Source organism: Eptesicus fuscus, chromosome 6, assembly GCF_027574615.1.
Source record: "Eptesicus fuscus isolate TK198812 chromosome 6, DD_ASM_mEF_20220401, whole genome shotgun sequence".
Lineage (NCBI taxonomy): Eukaryota > Metazoa > Chordata > Mammalia > Chiroptera > Vespertilionidae > Eptesicus > Eptesicus fuscus.
Window position 1 is genome coordinate 16,077,266 of NC_072478.1, and position 26,033 is coordinate 16,103,298.

General features: G+C 52.4%; 1 protein-coding gene across 1 annotated transcript; it reads right to left on the minus strand.

The window, feature by feature from the left end:
• Positions 1-367: 367 nt before the first annotated feature.
• On the minus strand, positions 368-25,260 carry NCAN (neurocan). The gene is made up of 16 exons (XM_054716811.1): positions 25,232-25,260; positions 21,151-21,230; positions 19,792-20,205; positions 18,746-18,920; positions 18,524-18,651; positions 17,814-18,107; positions 16,288-16,884; positions 15,639-16,107; positions 14,662-15,563; positions 9,536-9,652; positions 7,889-8,002; positions 6,161-6,319; positions 4,547-4,629; positions 1,669-1,813; positions 757-939; positions 368-513 (listed from the first exon to the last, which is right to left on the minus strand). The coding sequence occupies exons 2-16, from the start codon at positions 21,221-21,223 to the stop codon at positions 368-370; spliced, it is 3,999 nt and encodes a 1,332-aa protein (XP_054572786.1). The 5' UTR covers positions 21,224-21,230; positions 25,232-25,260.
• Positions 25,261-26,033: the final 773 nt, after the last annotated feature.

The window sequence follows — 26,033 nt, forward strand, 5'->3', positions numbered from 1 at the left end:
TGCAAAGCCAAACATACACTCTTGCACCCTCATCAAAGCCTTATTTCAACAACGGGCAATTAGCCTTGCCAACAAGAGACCAAACCAGTGCAGCAAAGAGTGGTCTTTGCCAATTGTGCTTCCTTCCACTGAGATTCTACCCGAGTCCAGCCTGACTAGAACTGGATCTTCAGACACACGGTTACACCTGCCGAGAGGACTGTGTGTGTAAGAAAGAGGAGAGAGGAGCTTTTTACAAAAGATTGGGGAGGGGGCTTGGGGCTCAGGGGCTTCCGGACCCTCCTGTTGCTCTCTGGGTTCTGTCTTCCCAGGCGAAGGCTCCAGAGGAGGTGTGAGAAGGGGGTTGTGCTTTCGTGTGCCTGGCTCTTCAGCAGAAATTCCCTTCCTCCTTCTCCCAGTCCTCCGCCGGATGTTTCTTGTGTTTTCTGCGTTCCTTGTGTGATTTGTGGTGGTGGCGTTGGTGGTGATGTTGGTGGTGGTGATGGTGTCGCCGCATCCGATGGGACCTTCTGGCTGCAGGGAAATGAAGGAAGACGGGGAAGTAGCAAAAAGGTGGTGAGAAGCAGAGGCCTGATGCAGCGGGCCTCCTCGGGGGGAAGGGAAAGGGAGGAAACACCAGGCAAGCTGGCCTTTATCTGCAAGGCTGTATTATCAGGCAGGCATTTACTCAAATCAGTGTGTATAGTCACCAGATGTTCTCACTGGAGACTACAAACAACTGGAGACGTGCTGGGTTGTCGGGGGGCAGCCACTTACGCTTGGTACAGACGATTTGGGGCCAGTCCCACTTGCCATTACTCTGGCACCGGATTACGGACATGTGGTGCTGGGTAAAGCCTTCGTCGCACCGGTAGCGTACAGTGGCGTGGACGTTATACTTGGCCTTGCGGGCACCGATGGGCGAAGCGTTCTCCACTGCTGGAGGGGGGCCACACAGCACTGGGGACGGGGGAACCTCCAGTTAGTGGCCATAACGGGGGATGAATGGTTTCCTCTCTGGTTAGGAATGACACACCTATCCAGGTCCTGCCCTTTGCCCAGCTGTGACCTCCCAGGGCTAGCAGTGATTGTGTCTGTCTCTTCCACCCAGACCCGGAGCCCCTTCCAGGCAGGAACCTCCTGGACACATCCCACCCCCCAATTCTTATGCATGCCAGGGAGGAAAGAGATGGGAGGTGAGAATAATTTGAGCAAATGAAAGGAAGTAAGGGCATGATAATTGGCAAAGAAATGGAAGCAAGAATGAACAGAACTATAAGAGAAAGGTGGTCACAAGAATGCATGTAAATGGTTCCTTAATATGTAAAGAACTCTTACAAATCAGTAAGACCAACACGCTAATAGAAAATTAGGCAAAGGAGATGAACTGGCAGGTCACAGGAAAATAAATACAGATAAATAGCCTACCAACATGTGAATAGCTAGTCATTCTCATCCTTGAAGATGTGCAAACTACAATAACATTGAAATACTATTTTTTTTCATCACGTAGATGAACAAAAAATAAAAAGGTTGAGAATGCATCAAGTTGTCAAGGATGGAAAAAAAATGGGCACTCTCATACAGTGCCGGAGAGTGAAAATTGGGTGGGGCTGACTTACGTTTACACACTTAATGAACCCGGGAATGTGAGCCACGGGAGGGCCAGGGGGCAGGGTGGCAGCGTACCTGTGCCCTTCTTACAGACATAGGGGAGGTTGTAGTTGCAGGGAACGTCGTTCCAGCGCCCACTTTCATGTGCCACCATCACCACACAATCCTCCCCGCCCGCGAAGAAATTGTCCGGCTGGTTCTCTCTCCAGTTCTCATATTGCTGCAGAAACGTAGAGCAGGAAGGGGGTGCTCAGGGAACCAGCATCTGGCCTCAGACTCTGGCACTGTCCACTGTGGGGCTCCCCTGGTCAGACCACTCAAACTCTTAGGGACTCAGTGTTTCTATCTCTATAATGGGCAGTATTCTGCCTGCCCTGCGGGTGACTGTCAGTGTGACTTGAGTCACCCCTCCTCTTCCCTCATACCCCTGCCTCCTGTCTTGCTCCCTGATAGTCTGTATCCAATACGGGTCACTCACTGTTAGATGAACAGTTGAACAAAAGGTGGCCTCAGCCGGGAAGTCCATGGTGGCTTCCCTGAGGAGGCAGCAGGAGAGCTGAAGACTCCAGGAAAAGAATGAGGCAGACAGAGAACAAGCAGAGGAAACAGCTAGTGCAAAGGCCCAGAGGCGGGACTAAACCTGTCCTGTTTGCGGAATGGAACAGAGGCCAGTGGGGCTGAAGATACTTGATAGAGTTTGGGTGTTGTCAGAGGCTGGGCAGGGCCAGTTCTTGGGGTAGAGGAGAAGAGGTGGATTCTTCTTCAATTATGGTAAAATACATATAACAAAATTTACCATTTTAATACTTTTTTTGGTTAATCCTCACTTGATATTTTTTGTATGTTTTTACTGATTTCAGAGAGAGGAAGGGGGAGAGAGAGAGAGAGAGAGAGAGAAATATCGATGAGAGAATCATTGATCAGCTGCCTCCTGCACGCCCCCTATTGGAGACTGAGCCTGCAACTCCGGCATGTGCCCTGACCGGGAATCAAACTGTGACCTCCTGGTTCATGGGTCAATGCTCAACCACTGAACCACAGTGGCCAGGCTCAGGGATATTTTTCAATTGATTTTTAGGGAGTGGAAGGGAGCAGCAAGAGGAGGAGAGAGAAAGAAAAGAAACTTGGATGTGAGAGAGACACATCAATTGGTTGCCAGGAATTGAACGTGTAACCCAGGTACATGCCCTTGACCCTTAGTTGTGCAGACCGACGCTTTAACCACTGAACAACACCAGCCAGGACTCATTTTAATAATTTTTAAGTGTTCAGTTCTATTGCCATTAATTAGGATCCACAAAGTTGTACAACCATCACCACTGTCCGTTGCCACAACTTTTTCGTCACACCAGAAACTCATCCCCATTAGCAGTAACTCCCCATCTCCCTCCCCCAGCCACAAACCCACTTCCTGTCTATATGTGTTTGCCTGCTCTGGACATTTCATATAAATGGAATCATACAATATGTGTCCTTTTAGGTCTGGCTTCTTTCTTAGATGACCCTTTTTTTTTTTTTTCATTCATTTTGAGAGAGAGAGAGAGAGAGAGAGAGAGAGAGAGAGAGAGAGAAACATCGATTTGTTGCTCCACTTATCTATGCATTCATTGGTTGATTCTTATATGTGCCCTGACTGGGGATTGAACCTGAAATTTGGTGTATCGGAACAACACTCTAATCAACTGAGCTACCTTGACATGCCTGGCTTCTTTCACTGAGCATCATGTTTTCAAATTTTATCCACATTATAGTGTGTGTCAGCGTTTCATTCCTTTTCCATTGTATTTATTGTTTGCTTGGACCACATTTTGATTTTGTGTATGTATTCATCTGTTGATGGACACTTGGGTTGCTCCTTCTGGCAATAATGACTAGTGCCGCTGTGATCATGTGTGTACCAGTGTCTGAGTCCCTGCTTTCACTTCTTTTGGGCACATACCTAGGAGTGGAATTGCTGGGTCTTGTGTGAATTCTATGTCTAACTTTTTGAAGAACTGACAGACTGTTTTGCTTAGCATGAGGAGATGGGTCTCTATCTTGAGAACCATGGGGGAGTCTGACAGGGCTTGAAGCAGGGAGAATCTTGATCTGATGTATGATTTTTATTTTATTTTATTTTTAAAATATATTTTTATTGATTTCAGAGAGGAAGGGAGAGAGATAGAAATATCAATGATGAAAGAGAATCATTGATCAGCTGCCTCCTGCACGCTCCCCACTGGGGATCGAGCCCACAACCTGGGCATGTGCCTTTGACTGGAATCGAACCCGGGACCCTTCAGTCCACAGGCCGATGCTCTATCCATGAGCCAAACCAGCCAGGGCTGATGTACGGTTTTTAAAAGGTCCCATGGTCAAGGTTTCCCTCGGGGTGTTGAAAATATTCTGGAACCAGATAGAGATGGTGGTTGCACAATGTTGTGAATATACTAAATGCCACGGAATTATACACTTGAAAATGATTAATTTTATTATGTGAATTTCACCTCAATTTTTTAAAAGTCCCCCTGGTCACCAGGTAGAGGCAGGAGTGTAGGTAGCAAGTGTGTTTGTGTGTGTGTGTGTGTGTGTGTGTGTGTGTGTGTGTGTGTTTGCCGGGGGGGGGGGGGGGCCTGCTGCTGGGGTCCCAGTGGAGACCGAGCAGGCGGGGGCATGTAAGGAAATGGGAGTATCTCAGAGCTGGAGGACCAGGCGATATGAGCAAAGGCGTTGTCCCCAGTCCTGGGTTTCCAGCTTCAGTCACTAGGTAGATGGGCCCTCTACCTGGCTAGGAAGTCGGGTGCGTTGGGGCCTCACTAAAGCTCACCTGCCACTCCAGACCTCTGACGGCTCATTTGCCTAAGAGGGTAAAGTAAAGCCAGAGCAAAGGGCATGGGGCTCCCCCATATCCCGCTGTTGTAGGTGGGACCCAGTCAGCAGCCTGGTAGCAGAGACCCAGGCTCCCGCCACTCACCAGCCCTGTGTTGTCCGTCCACTGGAAATCCCTCTCCACGATCCTGTCATTCAGGCCAATCCATGTGTTTTCACGCCCAAAGCCTGCGGGGTTGGGGGGTTTTCAGGACTGGGTGCCCGCCTCTCCCCAATGCCTAGGGTGCCAGCTGGAGGTGGGGTGGGGGTGGAGGGGAGGACCCAGCCCTTCCTTTGCCTGGAGGTGGCCTGGAGGGGAGAGGGGATGGCGGTGGAAGGATGGAGGTGGGGTAGGAGCCAAAGGCAGGAGGGGTGGGGGAGGACCCAGACCCTCCCTCAGCCTGGGCACAGGCCGGAGGCCGGGTCCCCCCATTTCCCAGTAGGCTGTGGCTCTGGCTGCTCTCTAGCCTGGGGGGTGGGGGTGGGGCACAGAAAAGGCTGTTATTTGGCACTCGCTTTGCCACAAATATGTGGCTGAAACAAATGGCCCGAGTAAGGCAAAAACAAAGACAGTCGTATCTTTGCAGAAATGAGAGTAAGGGACAGGAAAGCCCACAAGTGGCTCTAGACAGGGCAGCGGGGAGACTCAGTGAACCGGGTAGTCACTGAGGCTGGAGGAGGGAGAGGAGGAGGTTTGATTGCAGTGAGGAAAAGGAAACGAGTGACCCAGGGAATGAACAAAAGAAAGAATTAGGAGATGGGGGTGGGGAGGGTGGGGGAGTAGTAGCCACCCCAGGGCTGGGCCCCTCCAGGAGTCACAGATGAGGCCCCCACTGAGACTGGTCAGATGCTTCTGAGCAGGGGCCTCTGGAAACTGCAACTGCCCAGCGAGATGGAGGACCGTGTCCTGAGATATTTCCAAGGACAGTTCCCACCCATGTATGTTTCCCCAATGAATTATTTTAAAAGCAAAGAAAGAAAGAGAGAGAAGGAAGGAAGGAAGGAAGGAAAGAGAGGAAGGAAGGGAAGGGAAAGGAAAAAAGAAAGGAAGAGAGAAAGAAAGAAGAAAGAAAGAAAGAAAGAAAGAAAGAAAGAAAGAAAGAAAGAAGGAAGGAAGGAAGGAAGGAAGGAAGGAAGGAAGGAAGGAAGGAAGGAAGGAAGGAAAGAAGGAAGGAAGGAGAAAGAAAGAAAGAATTGGGGGATGGGATAGGGGAAATGTGAGTAAATGGATGGATGAACAGACGGCAGAAAGGATAATGAATGGATCCATAAATGCCGGATTTAATTAATGTGATACTCTTCCTAGGTCTCTGCACAGCTCCTTGCTCATTTTACCCCACACATCACAGATGCTTCCCCGTCGCCCCCTATCCCCTGGCCATTTTATTTGTCATCAGCATACTTAGGACCAGCTAAATTATAGTATAGACGTATTTAATTAGATATTTACTCCCTCACAAGAATGTTATTCCCTGAGGACGGGACAATGTGCATCTTGCTCACTGCTGTGTCCCAGAGCAAGTGCTTGGTAAATATATGATGAATGAATGAATGAAGTGAATGTATGAATTAACAAATGAATACACAGACATGGAAATTATTAAGTGGCCATGGCTTGCATTAATGAACAGAGTTTCAGAAAGGTGGTGTCTTCAGGACCCTGGGGACTTCCCTGGCAAAAAGGACTGCAGGGCCACCCTGACCCCCCCACAGTCCCTACTGTTAATGAAGTTGTGTTCCTCAGGTGAGTGGATGCTGGTCAGGTGGCCAGCTCGGCGGCGACAGTCCCTCTCGGCATCCTCCCACGCCCGCCGATGGGCAAAGTACCGGTAGCAGTGGCCCTGGAACTTGTGCCAGCCGCGGTCACAGCCCTCCGTGTCTGGGAAGTAGGAAGGGAGTGTGAGGGGGGCTGGCCTTGGCCTGAGAAGTCTGCCCTGCTGGCCATGAACACAGCCAGTCTGCCAGAGAGAGGGCCTGTCCAAGGTCATTTGTGGGGCTAGGTCACCCCTTTCCCTGGGCCAAACCCCCACCCCCTGAGGCTCTGTCTCCCCCTTTCAGCTCCCCCTCCCATATTCACTTCTTTCCTTTGTTTCTGGAAGAGATTCAACTGGAAGATCTTTACACCCATCCCCTCTCCTCCCACCTCTGATGTCTCCTCTGATCTGCAGGACCACACCCTCAGTGTGGACCTGGGAACTCAGGAAATGACCTCAGAAAGGCCTGAAATTTCCCTTCTGGCAAAGGGCTCAAATAGACATTTCTCCCAAAAAGATAGACAAATCACCACGAAGCACATGAAAAGATCATTAGTCATTAGGAAATGCAAATCAAAACCACAATGAGATGCCACGTCACACCCACTAGGATGGCTACTAGTATAATTTTCAAAAAGGAAAGGAACAAGTGCTGGTGAGGCTGTGGAGAAGTTGGAATCCTTGTGCCCTGCTGGTGGGAATGTAAAATGGGCAGCCACTGTTGAAAACAGTCTCATGGTTCCTCAAACAGTTAAACATAGAATTACCATGTGACCCAGTCATTCCAGTTCTAGGTATAAACCAAAAAGAATGGGGGGTAGGGGGTAGGGGGGAAGAATAGAAAACAGGTGTTCTGCCCTGGCTGGGTGGCTCAGTTGGTTGGGTGTTGCCCCATGCACCAAAATAGTTGCCGATTCGATTCTGGTCAGGGCACATGCCCAGGCTATGGGTTGCAGGCTTGATCTCTTAGTAGAGGGCATGCAGGAGGCAGCCAATTGATGTTTTGATCTCACATTGATGTTTCTCTCTCTCTCCCCCTTATCCCCCCGCTCAAATCAATAAAAATATTTTTAAAAAGAAAACATATTCAAACAAAAACCTGTACATGAATGTTCATAGCAGTACTATTTATATTAGCCTCAAGGGGAAAGCAACCCAAATTACCATCAATTGATGAACTGATAAGCAAAACGGTCTATCCATACCATGAATATTATTCAGCCACAAAAAAGAATTTAGCACTGACATATGCTTCATGTGGGTTAACCTCAAAAACATGATACTGAGGAAAAGAATCCAGACACAACAGGACACATCATGTGTGATTCCATTTATATGAAATGTCCAGAACAGGCAAATCCACAAAGACAGAAAACAGATTAGTGGTTGCCAGGGTTGGGTAGACGGGGGATGAAGAGTGACTAGTAATGGGGCAGGGTCTCCTTTTAAAGTGAGGGAGATACCTTGGAACTTGCTAGAGGTGGTGGCTGTAAAACATTGCAAATGTACTGAATTCCTTTTAAGTGTGCAGTCTAAAAAGGTTAATTCTATGTTATGCAAATTTTATCTAAAAAACAAAACAGTTTGCCTCCAACAGTCTGCCTATTGGACTCACAGTCATGGAACCAGAGATGGAGACCTGTGGCCCGGCACCCACATCCCCTCCTGTTTCTGGGGTCTCAGCAGAGACTCACCTTTCTCACAGAGGCTGCCCCCATAGCTTGGGAGGCAAAGGCAGATGAAGGTGTTGACCTCATCGATGCAGGTACCTCCATTCTCACAGGGACTGGAGACACAGTCGTCGATGTCTGGAGGGGAGAAGGAGGGGCTGAGTCAGAGGTCAGCCTCCCCACAGGCAACCCTTGGCTCCCAGGCCCCACAGGAAACCAGGCAGAAGATGGGGTCATGACCCTGCCAACCATCCTGGACCTAAGTGCAGCAGCAGTGGTCTGCACCAATGGCTCCGTGCCTCTGGGGGTCAAGAGGGTGGAGCCTCGCATGATGAACATAACAGCATTAATGAGAGCAGATGTCACTGAGTTGGCTGGGGGCCAGGTGTGCAGAGCATTCCACCTGACTCCAGAACAATGAAGGTTATACTCTTGCCAACAGACCCAGAGAATGCCGAAGCTTGAGGGTCTTTTTGGAATGTGGAACCTAGGGAAACTGGGTCCAGAGCATTTGCCAGGAACAGGGAGTCAGAAAACTGTTTGTAGAGACAGCTATCCAGTTGAACTTCCTCTTCTACCACCCCTGGGTAGACAGTGCTTGAGGCATGTACGATACCACTTCCACTCTGAGACCCAGTTTTGGTTTGTTTTGCAGCGTTAATAATAATGGCACCTCCTCATTTGGAGAGTCAATGGAAGAGCTCAAGAGTTTATATCATTGCCCGGCCGGCGTGGCTCAGTGGCTGAGCATCGATCTATGAACCAGGAGGACGCAGTTCTATTCCCGGTCAGGGTATATGCGCGGGTTGTGGGCCGATCCCCAGTGGGGGTGCGTGCAGGAGGCAGCAGATCAATGACTCTTTCTCATCATTGATGTTTCTATCTCTTACTCCCTCCCCCTTCCTCTCTGAAATCAATAAAAACGTATTTAAAATAAGAGAATTTAATATCATTTATATTTATTGTTATACTAGAGGCCCGGTGCACGAAATTCATGCACTGGTAGGGTCTCTAGGCCCGGCAGGTGATTAGAGCCAATCAGGGCCTTCCTTCCCCCGGCCAGGGCCTTCCTTTGTTCCATGCTGCCCCCTGGTGGTCAGCACACTACATAACGAGCAATCGAACTCCCAGTCGGTCGAACTCCCAAGGGGACAATTTGCATATTAGCCTTTTATGATATAGGATTTCTATTATTAATATAGTTGTGAAGGTTGTGAAATTGATGAGATGATGAACAGAGCTCAAGAAATTGTCTTATTTATATTTATTTTTCTAATTTCACAATTTGTCATATTTCTTATGTTGGGGTTTAGGGCTAGTATCCAACCGTTCTGCTGGTGGTACCTGCACCCCTGCCCACCCAGGAAAGGGTAGGATTCCTGGAGCCCGTGGAAGGAAGGAGCCTGAACCTTATCATCTCTCTACCCTCCTTTACCCCTGCCTGGTAGTAATGGGAGGCAGCACGCCAGAGCCTCAGCCCCCAGGATGAGAGCTCAGTTGGCTGGAGCTGGGGCAGATTTACTGGAGCGAAGAAGTGGGGAGGAAAGGAAGCATGTGAAGCCAGCATTTTGCGAACCCTGAGTTCTCATGGGGTTGACTGTTGTGGTAAACAAACCCAGGGCCCTGGAGTCAGACAAGTCCAGGTTCTGATCCCGAGTCCGGGTCACTCACCAATCTCACAGTTCTCTCCAGCGAAGCCCTGGTCACAGCTACAGCCATATAGGGTGCCATTGGCTTTACAGGTGCCCCCGTGCAGGCAAGGGTTGTTCTCGCAGGGATCCGAGGGGGCTGCAGGATAGACAGGCAGTTCAGGGAGCAGTCAGAACACCAGACCTGCCTTCCTGGAATCCAGACCTCAGGCACCCGAGGCCCTCTGGCTCAGTCCCTCTCTGTGGAGTCCCCTCTAAAACTTCCCAGCAGGTAATCACACCTTCCTCTCATGTGCCCCTGTGACAAGTTTACTCCTTCCAGAAGTTGCTCCCAAAGCATCTGTGGGCAGCCCTGCCAGTGAAAAGTTCTTTCTTTGACTGAGCTGGAATGGGCTTCCCAAAGCTTCTATTAAAAAGTCATCTTCTAGCCCTAGACAGTTTGGCTCAGTGAATAGAGCGTTGGCCTGCTTACTGAAGGGTCCCAGGTTCAATTCCGGTCAAGGGCACATGCCCAGGTTGTGGGCTCAATCCCCAGTAGAGGGCGTGCAGGTGGCAGCCAATCAATGACTCTCTCTCATCATTGATGTTTCTCTCTCTCTCTCCCTCCCCCTTCCTCTCTGAAATCAATATATATATTTTAAGTCATCTTCTAGAACATGGATTTAAGTGCCCTCCCTGACTTGTCCTTTTCTTCTGGACATACCCTGCTGGCCATTGTATTTCTCCCAATTTGGAGCACAGAAATGGACATAAGGTTCTAGATGGTGAGGTATGAACAACACTAGGAAGAATGGGAACCAACATCTCCTTCATTTGGGCTCAGCCTCTTTTTTTTTTTTTTTTTTTTTTTTTTTTTTTTATATATTTTATTGACTTTTTACAGAGAGGAAAGGAGAGGGACAGAGAGCTAGAAACATCGATGAGAGAGAAACATCGACCAGCTGCCTCTTGCACACCCCCCACCGAGGATGTGCCCGCAACCAATGCACATGCCCCCGACCGGAATCGAACCTGGGACCCTTCAGTCCGCAGACCGACGCTCTATCCACTGAGCCAAACCGGTTTCGGCTGGGCTCAGCCTCTTTTGATGTAATTTTAGGAGTTACATTGTGGAGAGATTATGGATTATCGTGGTTATAAACATGAACTTTGGAGTCAGAGAGTTTCGTTCAATCCCTGGCTCTGCCCCTCAGGAGGGGACCCCAGGAAATTGCTTCTCTGAATTTCAGTTGCCTCATCTACAAAATGGAAATAAAAATAGTTCACCTCTCTCTCACAGTCCTCACCATAATGCCATATCTGGTTCTGTGTATATTAGTCAGGGGCCTCTTGAGGGGCTCAGCATTCACCGGGCACCCAGGGTGCATTTAGGAATGTGGGTCCCTGTCCCCCTCTCCCATTTCCCCCATCAGCTGGGTTTCCCTGCAGGAAGGAGGATCTTCCCTCCCCATCTCAGGGACCCAGATGCCTTGGTGGGTGTTCTCCACTCTAAAGACTGGGAGGGGCAGATCAAGAACCCCCCAGCCAACCCCCTTCCCTTGTCAGGGCACCCACCACTTCCACCACAGACACTAGAACTGAGGTCCAGAGAGGGGAAGGGCTTGGTTCGGTGCTACATAGTGGGACAATACAAGAGCAAAACTGACTTCCTGGGCTCCGGTAGCCCAGTTAAAGGCCCTCTTTCCAGCCCCTATAACCTAGAATGTGTTTCTATTTTGGGCTTGTCTAGAGCCTCACAGGAAACTGAGGTGGCAACAAGCTGTCACCAATTCCTAGGTCTCCTGGCCTCCACTCTCACCCTCAAGAGGCTATTCTCCCCATAGCTGCCAAGGGAGCCTGTGTAAACCTGAGTCAGGCCATGCCCCTCCTCTGCCCAGATCCTTCCATGGCTCCCCATTGCCCTCAGGGGACAGGCGAAGTCCTCACTGCTACCCACAGGGCCCTGTGAGATCTGCCTAACATCCCCCTGCCCTACCTCTTGCTCTCTCCCTTGCTCACTCTGCTCCAGCCACACTGACCTTGCTGTTCTTACATGCCAGGCAGGGCTCTGTCTCAGGGCCTTTACATAGACAGTTCCCTTAGCCTGGCACACTCTTTCCCAGATTTCTGCATGGCTCCTCCCTCACCTCCTTCAGGCTTGCTCAAATGTCATCTGGTAGGAGAGGCCTTTCTGATTCCCCTTCCAGAACCAGAAACTGCTCACTGGCATCTCCCATCCCTTGTTTCACTTGTCTCTTTGCCCAATCACTATATACTATATATATATAACTGATTTCAGAGAGGAGGAAGGGAGAGGGAGAGAGAGATAGAAACATCAATGATGAGAGAGACTCATTAATCGGCTGCCTCCTACACGTCCCCCACTGGGGATCAAGCCCACAACCCAGGCATGTGCCCTGACCAGAATCGAACCCAGGACCCTTCAGTCCACAGGCTGACACTCTATCCACTGAGCCAAACCAGCGGGCTGCCCAATCACTTTCTAACCTCCAATGTCATTTAGTTATTTATTAGGATCACTGTTATGTGTTTGTGCCTCCCCCAGAGCGATGATGTTCCACATAGCAGCCAAATATAGCTTTTAAAGTCTAAATTAATTAAAAGCAAATGAAAGTACAAATGTAGTTCCTCAGTCTCACTAGCCACTTTCAAGGGCTTAGTAGCCATGTGTGGCTGGTTGCTAGTATATTAGACAGCATAGCTCCAGAACATTTCCATCATTGGGAAAGTTCTAGAGTGCTGCTCTAGAATATTAGCTTCCAGAGGATAAGTGACTTGGTCTCAACCTGGGGCCTGGAACAAAGCCGGCACTAAATAATTGCTTGCTAACGGAATGAAGGTAGCTGCTGGCTTTCCTGTAGGGACAGAGGCCAATCCCTGGAGTGGTGGCATGTGCCCCCAGGGATTGCCAGAGGGGCCTGTGGCTGTCTCTGTCCTCTGTGTGCACATGCGCAGGACTGCTAGGCATGGGAATATGTGAGCCCTGCCAGGTGACCCAAGCTGCCGACAGCTGCCCACGGACTGGCGGTGACTCAGTCGCTCACTGGTGCTGCATTTATTTTTGGCTTCATTAGCATTTCTGCAGCAAGCATAGGGTGGATAGGCACCCAGATCCCCTACCCCCCTACCCCCCACCTCCCCAGCGCTGCCTGCCTCTCTCCAACCCTACTGCCACTGGCTCCAAGGCAGACCCAACCAGGCTTCCCTTTGCACCACTCTCATGGTCTACCTCCCACCTCTCGGACTCCCCTTTTCTAGCTCCTTTGACATTGAACCTCCTTCCTGCTGCCCATCCCCTACAGCTAGTCTCTGCTCTGCTCCCTCCAGAGCAAGCTCACCCCTCCCAAAACCTCAGGGTTTTTTTGGTGTGTGTGTTTTTTAAACGCCAATGAAATACATGTACAGCCTAGTGGCTGAGACAGAGACCATGTTGTTAGTTGGCCTGATTCAAAACTTAGCCTTAACAGTCCCAGCTGCATGATTCTGCACAAGTCACTAGACCTCCCTGTGCCTCAGTCTCCCCATGCTAAAGTGAAGATCATACTAGAACTTGTTCCACAAGGACATTAAAAGGATCAATCAAGATGATTCCAGTAAAGTGCTCAAACAAGCCAAGTACATGGGCAGTCACCAATAAGCATCAGGCTTTATCAATTCATGTATCCATGTCTGCCTGCCTCCTGAGCATCTAAGAAAAGAAAAGCTAGCCTGGAACACAGCCCAGAGGTGACAGGGTTGGTGACGAAACCCTGTACCTGCTATTCCCATCATGCACACTTTGCCTTCAAAAAAGAAAGGAAGTGTAAAACCAATTGTGTTAATAAGTGTTTTTGCAACTAAAAAAAAAAAAAGTGCCTTTTAATTAGATGCTGGTGTTTTTAAAAGCTCATTTGACACACACACAAAAAAAAAAAAAACACCAACAAAAACCGCTCAAGCCGAAGCCGGTTTGGCTCAGTGGATAGAGCGTCGGCCTTTGGACTGAAGGGTCCCAGGTTCGATTCCGGTCAAGGGCATGTACCTTGGTTGCGGGCACATCCCCAGTGGGGGTGGTGCAGGAGGCAGCTGATCGATGTTTCTCTCTCATCGATGTTTCTGACTCTCTATCCCTCTCCCTTCCTCTCTGTAAAAAATCAATAAAATATATTAAAATATGTTTTAAAAAAATCTATGTTGAAAAAAAAAAAAAAAACCACTCAATATGCAGGACCTAAAAAAAGGCCTAGCCCGGCCAGCATGACTCAATGGTTGAGCATGGATCTAACCCAGGAGATCACGGTTCAATTCCCGGTCAGGTCATATGCCCAAGTTGTGAGCTCTATCCCAAGTGGAGGGCATGCAGGAGGCAGCTGATCAATGATTCTTTGTCATCATTGATGTTTCTATCTCTCTCTCCCTCTCCCTTCCTCAATAAAAAAATAATATTTCTTTAAAAAAGGGCCAGAATTTGCAGGAGAGCTTCAGGCAGACCTGGTTCCAGGAGAACAGGGTGGTAGCTTTTTCTGGATTCTGCTGAGCAAAGAGCAGCTGAGGCGTATGCAGCCTTGGGCTCCCTCTGAAGTCTGGCCACTGACTAGCTGGTAGTGACATTCCTCCCTGAGTTTCAGTTTGCTGTCTATACCACTAGGCTGTCCAATACTCCAACCCCTTCCCAGTGCCCACTTTTCCTGTGGCTCAAGGTCCCCCAGAAAATGCACCTCAGAATCCCACTATGCCTCCTCCATCCGGCCCCACCTGGGGGCGGGGTGTCTGTGTTGAGCTCTGTCTTTCCCAGACTGAAGGCCGGCATCACTGAAGGCCGGCTCCCAGCATTGTATAGCACTGTCTAGCTCTGTGTGGCCATGAACATGAGTTGTTAATTGAACCAAAATCTAACTCCACTCAACACCTCATCCTTCCCCCATCACTCACTGTGCCTTAAAACACATCAGCTTGTTCTCCTACCTTTGCCCAGGCTGGTGCCTCTGCCAGGAATATCCTTTCTGCAATTCAACTCACCTGAAGTTCCCACCTACAATGTTATTCCTGCTAGAAACCTCCCCAGGCCCCCGGGGAACAACCCTTTCTCCCGACCCCAAGCTCCCCTGGCCCCTGGTCCCCAAGCCCTGACCACAGTGGGCTGAATGAGGCTACAAAATTTGAACTCACTCTGCTCTGCGCTCCCATCTGCAGGGGTCCCTGGCAGGGCCGGCTCCTCTCCACTCGATGCCTCCTCCACACTGGCACTTCCTGCAAGGACCTCCAGCTCAAACTTGTCCAGGACCCGAGGGGCAGGCAGCAGAGTGCTGGGGGAGTCCCATAGCACTGTTGGCTCCCCTGAGGACACTGACACAGGCTTGTCCATGCTGGCCACCGTAGGTGTCCAAGGAGGAAGAGTGGGATCCCCCAGGGGGATGCCCTCAGGTGGAGGGACCAAGGCTTCCAGTGTTCCCTGGGTCACCATCTGGCCCTCTGGCTCTGGGTGGGGTTGGGAGCTGGAGGAGTCCATTGTGGACGTGGTCAGTACCCCACCCTTGTCCCCCTGGTCCAGGGACACGAGGGACATCACCACCTTTGTATCCACAGCCACTTGAGGGCTCATGGTGGGGCGTTCAGCTCCTTCAACCATGAGGGATCCAGATTCCCAAATCCTACCAGCATCACTGGGGTCCACTGTGGCTGTATCTGTGGGACCCTCTGTACCTCCTTCATCTGTAGCAGCCCAAGGCTTCAAACTCAGGGAAACTCTGGGGTCCCCCGACGGTGCAGAGGAGGTGTGGGGGTCCAGCTCTTTGATGTGCAGTGAGGGCCATGTGCCCTGTGCCTCTTCCACAGGGGCCTGTGAGCTGAAAGTGGGACTCTCTGCTGTGCTAAAGACCCCATTCTCAGACCCTGAGATTCCTCTCCCTCCTGTGGGCTCAGTTGCCATCTCTGTGAGGGTGAAATCTGCTGCCACATTCCAATCCACAGAAGCCTGTGGGCTGGATCTGGGGTGCTCAGCTTTGTTGAGTCCAGTGGGGCTGGTCCCCCCAGTTTCTCCAAAGTCTTCCCTGGGGGCATTAGGACTGGTTCTGGTTTGTGTGTCCATGGCTACCTGTGAGAGGGTTGTGGGACTTCCTGCTCTGTGGTCACTGAATGTCAGGAACACGGCCTCTTGACCTTGTCCTGTCAGGCCCAAGGAGGGGGGCAAGGAATACATCTCTGGATGGGTGGGGTCCTGGGGACCAGCCTGGGTCTCTGAGGCCAGGGAAGGTAGGGCAGAGGGCATGGCCTCACTATGACCCTTAACCCCATTGGTCTGGGTAGGGAGGGGTGTAGGATGTGGTAGGAGCCACACTTTGGGAGCACGAAGCATGGCCATGACAGGGAGGTCTTGGGAAGTGACCATGGGGGACACCTCCCAGGGGACACTACTGGGATCTTCTGAGGGGCTGGGAGCCACAGCAGTGGCCTCTGAGGGGGACCAGGGAAGTTTGAGGGTATCAAGCCTCACAATGGGGCCCTTGGCTTCCTCCAGCTCGAGACCAAGGGCCCTGCTGGGGCCTGGGATGCTGGGTGGCACCACTGTTGGGGGCCACAGCCAGGGCTCTGGGGGGCTCCTGCCACCAGGGGAACCTGCAACAATATCAATAATAATAATTATTTCTCAGCGGCTCCTTCCGTTGAGTGTTTCCTTGGTTTAGCCTGGGGAGGAGAGGGCTTCTAAGGCCAGGGACCCAGCAGGGATTCAGAGCCTCCTCCCCCTACCCCCCTGTCACCCACTCATGTCCCACCTCCTCCTTGGACCCCACTCACCAGCTCCAGGCACATCCACTTCATTGGACAGCACAGCCCAGGGCCTTTGGCTCCTGTCACTCCCTAAGGAGTCTGTGGCTCCGGTGGCCAGGGGAGGCTCCACATGATTCCCAGCAGCCTCTGGGGTGGGAGGCTGGGCACTGACCTCAAGCCTTCCCTCCAGCCCTTGCTGGGATTCCTGTTGTTGAAAGTGGCGCCCGTTCAACCCTTTAAAGCGACCCCGCCTCTTGGGCTTGAGGTTGGCTGGAGTCGCCTTGCTGTGCGTGCCAGCTGAAGTGCCTTCCTCCAGGCTGCTGGGGAATGGGGCCACAGTGCTCAGCCACACCTCCTTAGTCTCCGGGGAAGGACTTGAGGCTAGTGTGGGAACCCCAAGGGCAGGGCTGGGGGTCTCTTGAGACTCCTGCTTCTCTGCCAAGATTAGAGGCTCTTCCTCCCCACTGGACAGCAGAGGCTCCTGGAAGTCAGGGGTGACCACTTCCCCTTCCCCCAAGTTGGGTTCCAGTTCCCTGGCTGGAGGCCCTTCTGCCGATAGAATCTCCCCCTCATCCCCAGATGAGGGGGTCTCTGGGTCTCCATGTTGTGGAGTAGGGTAATGAGCTGTGGTAGAAAGTAGAAGAGGTTGTATTAGGCTCAGGGGCTGGGAAGTTCTTCCTGAAGTCTACCCACATTCTAACACACTGCCATATAGACCTGTGTATCTCTGTCTCTCTGTGACCCCCTATCTCTCTGGGTGGTTTCTGGAATCCCCCAGAAGGAGAGAGGGTGGTGCAAAGTTATTATCTCCACTGTCCAGGCTTGCACCCACTGTCAAGGTCAGAGTCAACTGGTCCCAGTAAAGGGTCAAGAGATAGCTTGGCTCATGGGTGAAGCTCAGGCCAGTGGTCGGTCACCTCTCCCCTTGACTCCTCCCCCAGGGAGGGAGCAGAAAGCGCCTAATGGGCGTGGCCTTTTAACAAAGTGACGCGACCCCCTTACGTGGAAGACTTAACTCTTTTTTTTTTTTTTTTTTTTTTTTTAAGACTTAACTCTTCTGAGTTGAAGTTTGCAGCTTGAGGCTGTGGCTCCACCCCAAGTGCAAGGGTCATCCCTGGTTCGGTCCCTGGGAAGGTGGCCTGGCCCACGGGGCGTGGCTAGCCGAGCTATCTCTTTCTCAAAGGGTGCTTCGGAGCGTGGTTCCAGGTAGGAAACGCTCCATACAGGGACGCGTCTTTCAGGGACCTCAGGGCTTAGAGCCCACCACCTCCTAACAAGACTTCCAGCCAGAGCTTGGGGCCCGTTCTACCCCCCAGCGTGGGGCTCCAGGGGAAAGCCCGTCTCAGGTGCAAGGCCTTCAGCCGGGGTGTGGCTGATCGCGATGCAGTTCCTTCGCGTCCCTCCCTGCCCAGATTCCGCCTCCACCGGAAAGCAAAGCTCCCGGGGGCGTGGCCTTTATTGGGGCGAGAGCCCTTGGGCAAGGTCATCAGTGACGCACCCTCGGGGGCTTGACCTCCAAGGACACACTCCCCCGGGCGTGGCCCCCCACGCACCACGGAAGCAGTAGGCGTCGAAGCGCGCTCCAGGTGCCGGGAAGCCTGTGCGGTTGGCGAAGCGGTAGACGGTGCGCACGCCCGGGGAGGGGCCCCCGCAGCGCCGGCGCGGCGTCTGGATCGGGTAGCGCACGCTGCCATCGGCCAGCCAGCCCGGGTCGCACTGGTCCAGGCCCTCGTGCCAGGCCAGGTGCAGTTGGCCCACGGAGGCCAGCGCTGCACCCTGGCGGCGGCACTGGGCACGAGCGCCAGCCAGGGTCAGCCGGCGGGCTGGGCCCACGTAGAAGACTTCACCTGCGGGAAGGCGCCGGAAGGAGTGAGCAGAGGTCAGGAGGGCCTAGGGGACCCTACCTGGAGCCCACCCGGGAAGTGGGGCTCACTCCAAATAAGAGGTCGCTTTAACTCCTTTTTACAAATGTGGCATTTCGGGCTTCAGAGAGAGGGAGGGGCTCGGTAAGGGGTGGTGGAAAGGAGGAGGGGGCAGAGGGGCGTAGTGAGGGGGAGAGGCTCGGGGCCTCAGAGAGGGAAGAGGTGCAGATAGAGGGAAGGGGCACCGAGGAGAGGGGCTCAGGGAGGGGAGGAAAGCTCAGGGAAGGGGTGGGCCCACGTCTTGGCTGCAGGTTTAAAGAAGGATAAGAATTAGGAGGGATGGGAGTTGGGGAAGGTAACGGGCTCAGGGAAGGGAAGGGTCCTGTCAGCCCCAGACTTACCCCCCAGCTCACGGGCAAAGCAATACACATCATAGAGTTCCTGTGGGTCGCGCCTCCCATAGCTCCTCACCCCTGGAAGGCTGCTACGGTCACCATAGCAACCAGGACGGGACTGGGTGATAGGATACCTGACAAGACAAGGATGTGTGCTCCTGGGGCCCCCAAAAAACATCTTTCCCCAGGGGCTAGCTCTCCATTTCCCCACCCTGTGCACCCCCTCACCGAACAGTGCGGTCAGAGAGCCACCCAGCATCACAGTTGTCAAAGCCATCCTCAAAGGCAGCCTGCAGGTGCCGTGGGGCTGCAATGGTGGCTGAGCTGAGACGACAGGCCTCTTGGGCCTGGACAAAGGTCAGTGCATAGCGATCCTGGGCTGCCCGGTAGTGGAACACAACACCTGTGAAGGGACATCCAGAATAGGAGGCCAATTTATTCTGAAATCTTTAAGAACAGACCTCCTTCTGCAGAATGCCTCCCCCCCAACCCCCGCTTAGTCTGATAATAATAGAACTGCTGCCCTACACTGCCCTTCACTCAGCACCAGACATGACACTAGGGGCCGTGGTGGGGAATGAGACTGATATGCCCCCATTTCACAGATGAGGAAACTGTTAGCAATGCCCATAAAGGACTAGAATTGGTCAAATATTTACTATGTAAAAAGCATTCATAAGCATTATCTCATTGAAATTAAGGCTCAGAGAGGTTCAGTGACATGGCCATGGTCACACAGCTAGTTTGAGACAGAGCCAGAATTCATATCCTGGAAGGTCTGACTCCAAAGATAGCATTCTTCATGCCCATGGTTAGGCCCAGGAGGTGACAGGAGGTATGAAGAAGAGTGAGAGAGATCCTGCCATTTAGGAATTAAGTACATGCATTGATAGGGGAATCACTGGCAGCAATGGAAGATCTAATGTGGTTATTGCCCAGCCTGGAAATGGAGGCATGGAGGGCTTCCTGGAGGAGGTGACATGTAAGTCAGGACGGGAAGCCCATTATTGAACGGACTTTCTGTGACTCAAATTCTGATTTAGGGTTGAAAGAAATGGTTGAGCAAGATATAGGAATGAAACATTTTGCTCCATCTTATTAAACTGGGAGCCCCTAGAAGGTGGCAGCTGCATCTCAGTCATGACAGTGTCCCTAGCACCAGGCTGGCATGTGGTAGGTGCCCAATTAATATTTCTTAGGTGATATTCACCGGATGACCTTCAGGTTCAGCTCCTCCCCTTCCCGCCTTGACCCTTCCCCTGCCCTCAACTGACCGGTCACCTCCAGAGATACCAGGTCCTGTTCATCCTCGATGCCTCTCACCACCTGGCAGCGGTAGAGCCCGGAGTCGCTGGCCCTCAGGGGCCCCAGTAGCAGCGTGCCGTTGGCCCGGTGCTGGGGGTAGGCGGGCAGAGACACACGTCCCTGCCAACCCTTGGCCACTCTAACCACGTTGTTCTTGGCCACCAGGATGGGCAAGTCCTGCCACTGGCCCGATGCAGTGCGCACCTTGGTCCACTTGATCCGAGGGGCTTCTCCCGCCGCACCTGGCCGTGGCCACAGGGTGAAGAAACAGGGCAGGGCCACCAGCTCCGCCAGTGCAGCTCGCACAGAACCAGACCCCACCTTCTGCATGTGGAGCCCCTTCTCAGCAGCAGCCGTGGCCACAGCAGTGGTGTCCTGAGTGCCTGAGGTGGGGAAGGTGGAGAGAGACCTAACTCAGAGGCAAGGACCAGCGGAGACTATTTCCCTCACTTAGAGGTAGGGAGACAAAGGCCAGAGAGATCTGCACCCCAATCTGTGAGCAGCAGAGGAGGAAGGGGGTCAAATCCCTTTGTAATTCTGCCTCCACTCAGAGTCCAGGTCCCTGAGGCCAGTGACTCTGTGTCACTGACTCACTGTGTGACCTTGGGAAAGTCACTGTGCTTCTCTGAGACACATTTTCCCCAGAAGTGAAGGGAGAGGTAGCCACTGGGAGAGAGAGGGTGTTGCAGAGTACCTTCTATGGAACAGGCACTTTATAGATAGCAAGCAGCCCATCTGATTTTCACAACTATCTGCAGAGGTAGCCATATGTCATCATCCTCTTTGGGGGGAGGGAAACTGAGGCTCAGAGACATTATTGTACTTTCCTATGGCCACAGAGCAATTCAGGAGGCATTTCTAAAGCCTGGGCTTTTGACCACCACTGGGGAGATGCCAGAGAGATGAACACAGACCTATATTTCTATTGCCCTGTCCATGACAGACATCACTAATCAATGTGCACACTATTCTCATTCCTTTCTCTTTCCTCCCTCCTCCCCCCCCTCGTTCCCCCATTCCCTCTCCCTTCTCTACTCTCATTTCCTTTCTCCCTCCCTCCCCCCCTCCTTTTTTTTTTTTTTTTCCCTCTCTCTCTAACTCATCATAGCAAAATGGTGAGAGGCAGGAACCTCCAGCTTTTGCTGGCAATGACTAAAAATAACCTCTCAGGTGTCTTGTTGGCTTTTGACTGTTCAAAGACCTTTTTCATCTATTCTCGTTTTATTCTCCACACCAAGCCAGGGAACCAGCAGGAAAAGACTCGAGTTAAAAAGCACTGCCCCATCTTGTCCAGACCCCAACCTCCCCCACCACACAGGCCAACTCACCCTGCTCCCCATCCACCAAGAGCAGCATCTGGAGGACCAGGAGGCCCGAGGCCCAGATAGGCATGGCCCCCATCCTGGACCTGGATCAAGAAAGAGAGGGAGGGAGGGAGGGGTGAACACAATCCCCCCAGAGAGTTGGCATGGGAAAACGAATTCCCCCCTCTACAGATCTGGAAACTGGGACTCAGACAGGCCACTGTGTCATTCAAAGTTGCACAGGCAGCAGGCAAGGGCAGAGCCAGAATCCAAACCCAGAACCAGCTGACTCCAGAATCCCAGCAGTGATGTCTCATGGTCAGAAGTATGGATGCTGGAGTGAATCAGAACCTGGAGTTGTCTCTGTGTCTGTTCCTTGCTGTGTGACCTTGGGCAAATAGTTTAGCTTCTCTGTGTCTCAGTTTCTTCGTAGGTCAGATGGGGATAACATCAGGTACTTGAAAGGAATAGATGAGTCAATGCCTTTAAAATGCTTAGAACTGCCTGGCATGAAAGAGTAAATTTTAGCTATTATTTTTATTATTATTATTAACCTTAACAGAGGCAAGATCAAAATTCCATTTTTCAAGTTGGCCTCCTCATTCAGACTTGGGGTTGGGGGAGCTCCTAAAGGGCAGCAGCCAGTCCCAGTCTGCCTGGGGTCCCCAGTCCTGGCAACAGGCTGGCCTCCAAGCCAGCCTTTAATCTGGGTTTTCTGAATGACATGATTCTCAGCTTCAGTTCCAGGATTTGATTGTCGCCAAGATTCTATTCTTGGTTTCTGGGATTTTTGAGGTCCTGCCAAGTCCCAGCTGGAGGATGGGCCTTGCCCTGCCCCTCTCCCCTCCCCCTCATTTCACACTGCCTGGCAAAGATGCCTCCTAGGTCCACAAAGACTCCAGCATGGGTCCAGCCTTCTACAGGGTGGTGGCCCGTGGGCATAAAGTGGACAATTATTGAGTGTGAACTGAAAGCAAGGCCAATTCCAAGCACTGGGACACAGCAGTGGCCTCCCTGACCTCACATTCTTCCAGACTGGAAACCCCGGGAAGGACGCCCCTCTGGACAGACTTGCCAGGGCTCAGGAGGTGGGGGCAGATGGGGAGTTAGAGCATCACCTATAAACCCAGCCTTGCGCCTCTCTCCAATAAAATAATAACCCTGAAAGGGAAGAGTGGATGGAGTCCAGAATGAGGGGCTGTTGGGGAGAGCTGGCCCCCTCCAGAAGGCCCTTCCCACCTACCAGAGGCCTCTGATGGGAGGCTGGACCGGGACCTGTCCGTGGTGCTGAACTAGCAGTGCCCACTTTGTCTTCTTGCGATAGGGCTCAGAGAGGGCTAGCGGTTTGCTTAGGGCTGCACAGCAAGGGAGAGACCAGGCATTGGGACCGTGTAGCTGGGTATTAGAGGGTGGGGCAGGACTCTGGGATGCACCTGCCTCAGGAGGGTCTTAGGAGGGGACTAATTCTGAGAATTATCTCTCTCTCTCTCACTCTCTCTCTCACACACATACACACACACACACACACACACACACAATGGTGAAGAGCTCATACTATATCCAGATGACAGGGCTTCAAGCCCTGTCTTTGTTCTCTACATGTTACATGACCCTACACAGACTGCTTTATCACTCTGTGCCTCAGTTTCCCCACTTGTAAAATGGAGATTACGCAGCATGTACCTCAGGTAGTTACTGTGAGGATAGAACGAGCTAAGACATGTGAAGTCCCAGAAATGTTGAATTAAAAAACAGTTTTTTTGTGCACAACGTCTCATGTACATACTCAAATATACAGAGGGGGTCCAACATGGTGACAGACACAGTTTCAGGTGCATCCCCCCCAACACACATGCCCTCCCACACGCACTCAGTTCCCTCTACTTGCACCCTCACACACCCACACCCTTTCTCTTAAAATATCTCTCCCAGGGCCTTCAGAGGTGAGCATTTACAGAACTGTCTGGGGCTTGTCACCTCATCAATAATACATGAACCTCATGCATATGCAAGAAGGGGTGTGCAAGGGGGGTGGCAGGAGGAAGAGGGGTGTGTGTGTCCATCCCTTCTCACAACCACCTTCTGTCTCAGTGGACACTGAGTGAGGGTGAGTTTGCCCGTGGGCATTTGTGTGTGTTTGTGCCTGGGTGTGCATCAGGGTGCTGTGTCCAGGTGAGGATATCCATGAGGTTGTGCCCTGTAGTAAGTGGACTTGTGCACAGGTCCCTAGCCGCTCTGTGCTTTGGGTGGAGCATAGAGGACACCCTGTGGTCTCTGGATATGTGGGTCTGAGTGCCCCTTGGCAGGGAGGCAGGGAGCATATGAGCACATAGGTGTGATCAGGGAACGCCTCAGAGGAGAAAAGAAACCAGCTCAATAAATCATCCCAGGCTGCCCCTTCCGGACCGAACTCCCTGCCAGTGAATCCCCTTTCCAATTCTGCACACAGACCGCATCTCGAACCCCCACACCCTGGTCCACACTGTCAACCACATGGAGAGGAACGTTGCTGTACACACGGGACACAAACACAGCCATACACTCCAGACTCAGAGCCCAGGACACACACACACACACACATAAGGATTCACAATGACATTAACAAAGAGAGACAATATGGGCACTGACAAGGCAGGCAGCCCGTCTTCTGCACAAAGACACACACCCACATTCTCAGGCTCCCCACATAAACCCCTTGATGAGGCCACATTGTTAGACACAGCTACACACACACACACACACACACACACACACACACACGGCAATGCCAGCCCCTGGCACAGCCCAGGTTGGATAACCGTGGCTTTGGTAACTGATGGGCACACATCATTTTGCCACCTGGTGTTGTGGCCCCTGGCACAAGTTTCCTGACAAAGACAGTCTGTCACATTAGACTCACAGAGGATCCCAGACCACCCCCCATGGGTACATACCCTCTCCTAGCACGGGGTAGACACACACAAAGCCCCCACCTCCTGGGGGTCATCTTACATTTGGGAATGCCCAGAAGTAAGAGAGGCTGCTGGGTTCTGGGGTCCCAGGGTCTGCCCACCCTTCTTCCCTGCCCTCCCTCAAGTCCCCCGCTGGGGCCCAGCGCCAACCCTCTCCTCAGCCTGGCTGTCTCCCATTAATGCTATTGAAAGGAACAAAGCCCTGTGCACAGGGATGGGGGTCGCTGCTGCCCAGGCTGGGTCTGGGGTCCCAGCCCCCTACTTCCTAGCACTGGTGCCTCCAAACCAAACGAGGACTTCCACATGCAACCATATGGACAGAAGGAACTGAAGGGTGAGGCAAGGGTCTGTGTCTCGCTGTGAGGACACCGTCAGATATGGAGGTGCTTGTGGCAGCCCCCTCATTGAACTGGTGCCCCTCACAGGTCCTGGTGACCCATAACTTGTACTTTCGGGGGGCTCTGATCCAGTATTCACCTGGGAAACCCAATTTGCTCCTTGGGAGAAGGGACAGCACCCCAACTCCAGGTCTGAGGGAACAACAGGGACCACCTTGGGATGGGGCCCCAGAGCATTCTCCCTGAGGCAGGGTGTGTTGCTAGGACATGGGCCAAAGGGACAGGAAGACTGCAGGGCACCCCTTCCCCTTGGTCTCAGCGCAGACCCCTACCATCAGGCTCAGACTGGTTGGGGCCCCTTCCCGCTGCAGTCCAGCCTGGCATCCTTCATTCTTCTGCAAATTGGGAATCCCCACTTAAAATCCTGGGGTGTCTCAGCTCAGACACTGGGGTTCCCTGTCTCAGAGTCCCCACACAGCATCTCACTGTCCCCCTCTTTTCTCTAAACTCGGTGTCCCGCCTCTGGCCTTGATTCCCAGTGCCCCCTCCCCAATTCTGAGACCCACCCCTAACCAGGCCCCTTCCCCACCAAGGAATCAGTTCCGTATTCCCTAGACAACCTTACCCCAAATCCGAGTTCCTCTGACATTCCCAAGCCCCCTCCCAGTTTGCATTTCCTCCCCAACCCAGGGCTCCCTTTCTCCCTTCCCCATTGCCCCCTCCCCATTCTGGGGGCGTCTCTCTGATCCCAGGCTCCCTCCCCAATCCCGAGGACCTCTCCCCCAACCTAGCCCATTCCCTGCGACGGACCCCCACCTGGCTCCTAGCTCGGATGCATCCCGGGGCGGTCGCCCGCCCGGCACAAAGGACGCTCAGCTTGGCTCAGGCGCGCCAGGTCCAGCCCCTGCGCCCTGCGCTCCGCTCACCCCAGCACAGCCTCAGCGCTTATAAAGGGGCCGCGGGGCTGTTCTGCGCATGCGCCCAATGCCAGCCGGAGGCCTCCGGCTGCGAGAGGGAGGAGCCCCCTTTGACTAAAACTCCCAACCCATTCCTTCCACTGCTTGTCCCACCCTGGGCAAGACTGGGCTTCACTCTCCCCCAGGAGCCAAGTTAAATGTCTCCAGAAGTCCCATGGTGGGCATGCCCCATCTTACAGATGGGGAAACTGAGCCCCAGGGACACAAAGTTACTCCCAAGGTCACGTGGAGGGGAAGGACAAGCTGGCATTCTAACCCTGGCCCGCCTGACTCGCCAGGGCTCACGCTTGAAGCAGTTTTGATTAGTTATTGTTTTATCCCATTTAAAGAGGGGAGGCTGAGACTCAGAGAATAAGCAGATCCCTGGGTTCCACAGCTGATAAGAGACATGCAAGAAGGAATCTCAGGTGTGTCACACCCAGAGCTGCTGTTACCAGCTCCAGCCAGAATGTGCCATTCATTCATTCCTTTGTCCAGTCGGCATTTCTGGAGCACCTGCTGTGGACCAGGCACTGTTGTCACAGGGGGCATGGGCGTGGGCAGGGAGATACTAATCTTAGCCTGGATCCACACAGGAATATTACTCAGCTATAGAAAGGAAGGAAGCACTGACACATGCCACAATGTGGATGAACCTTGAA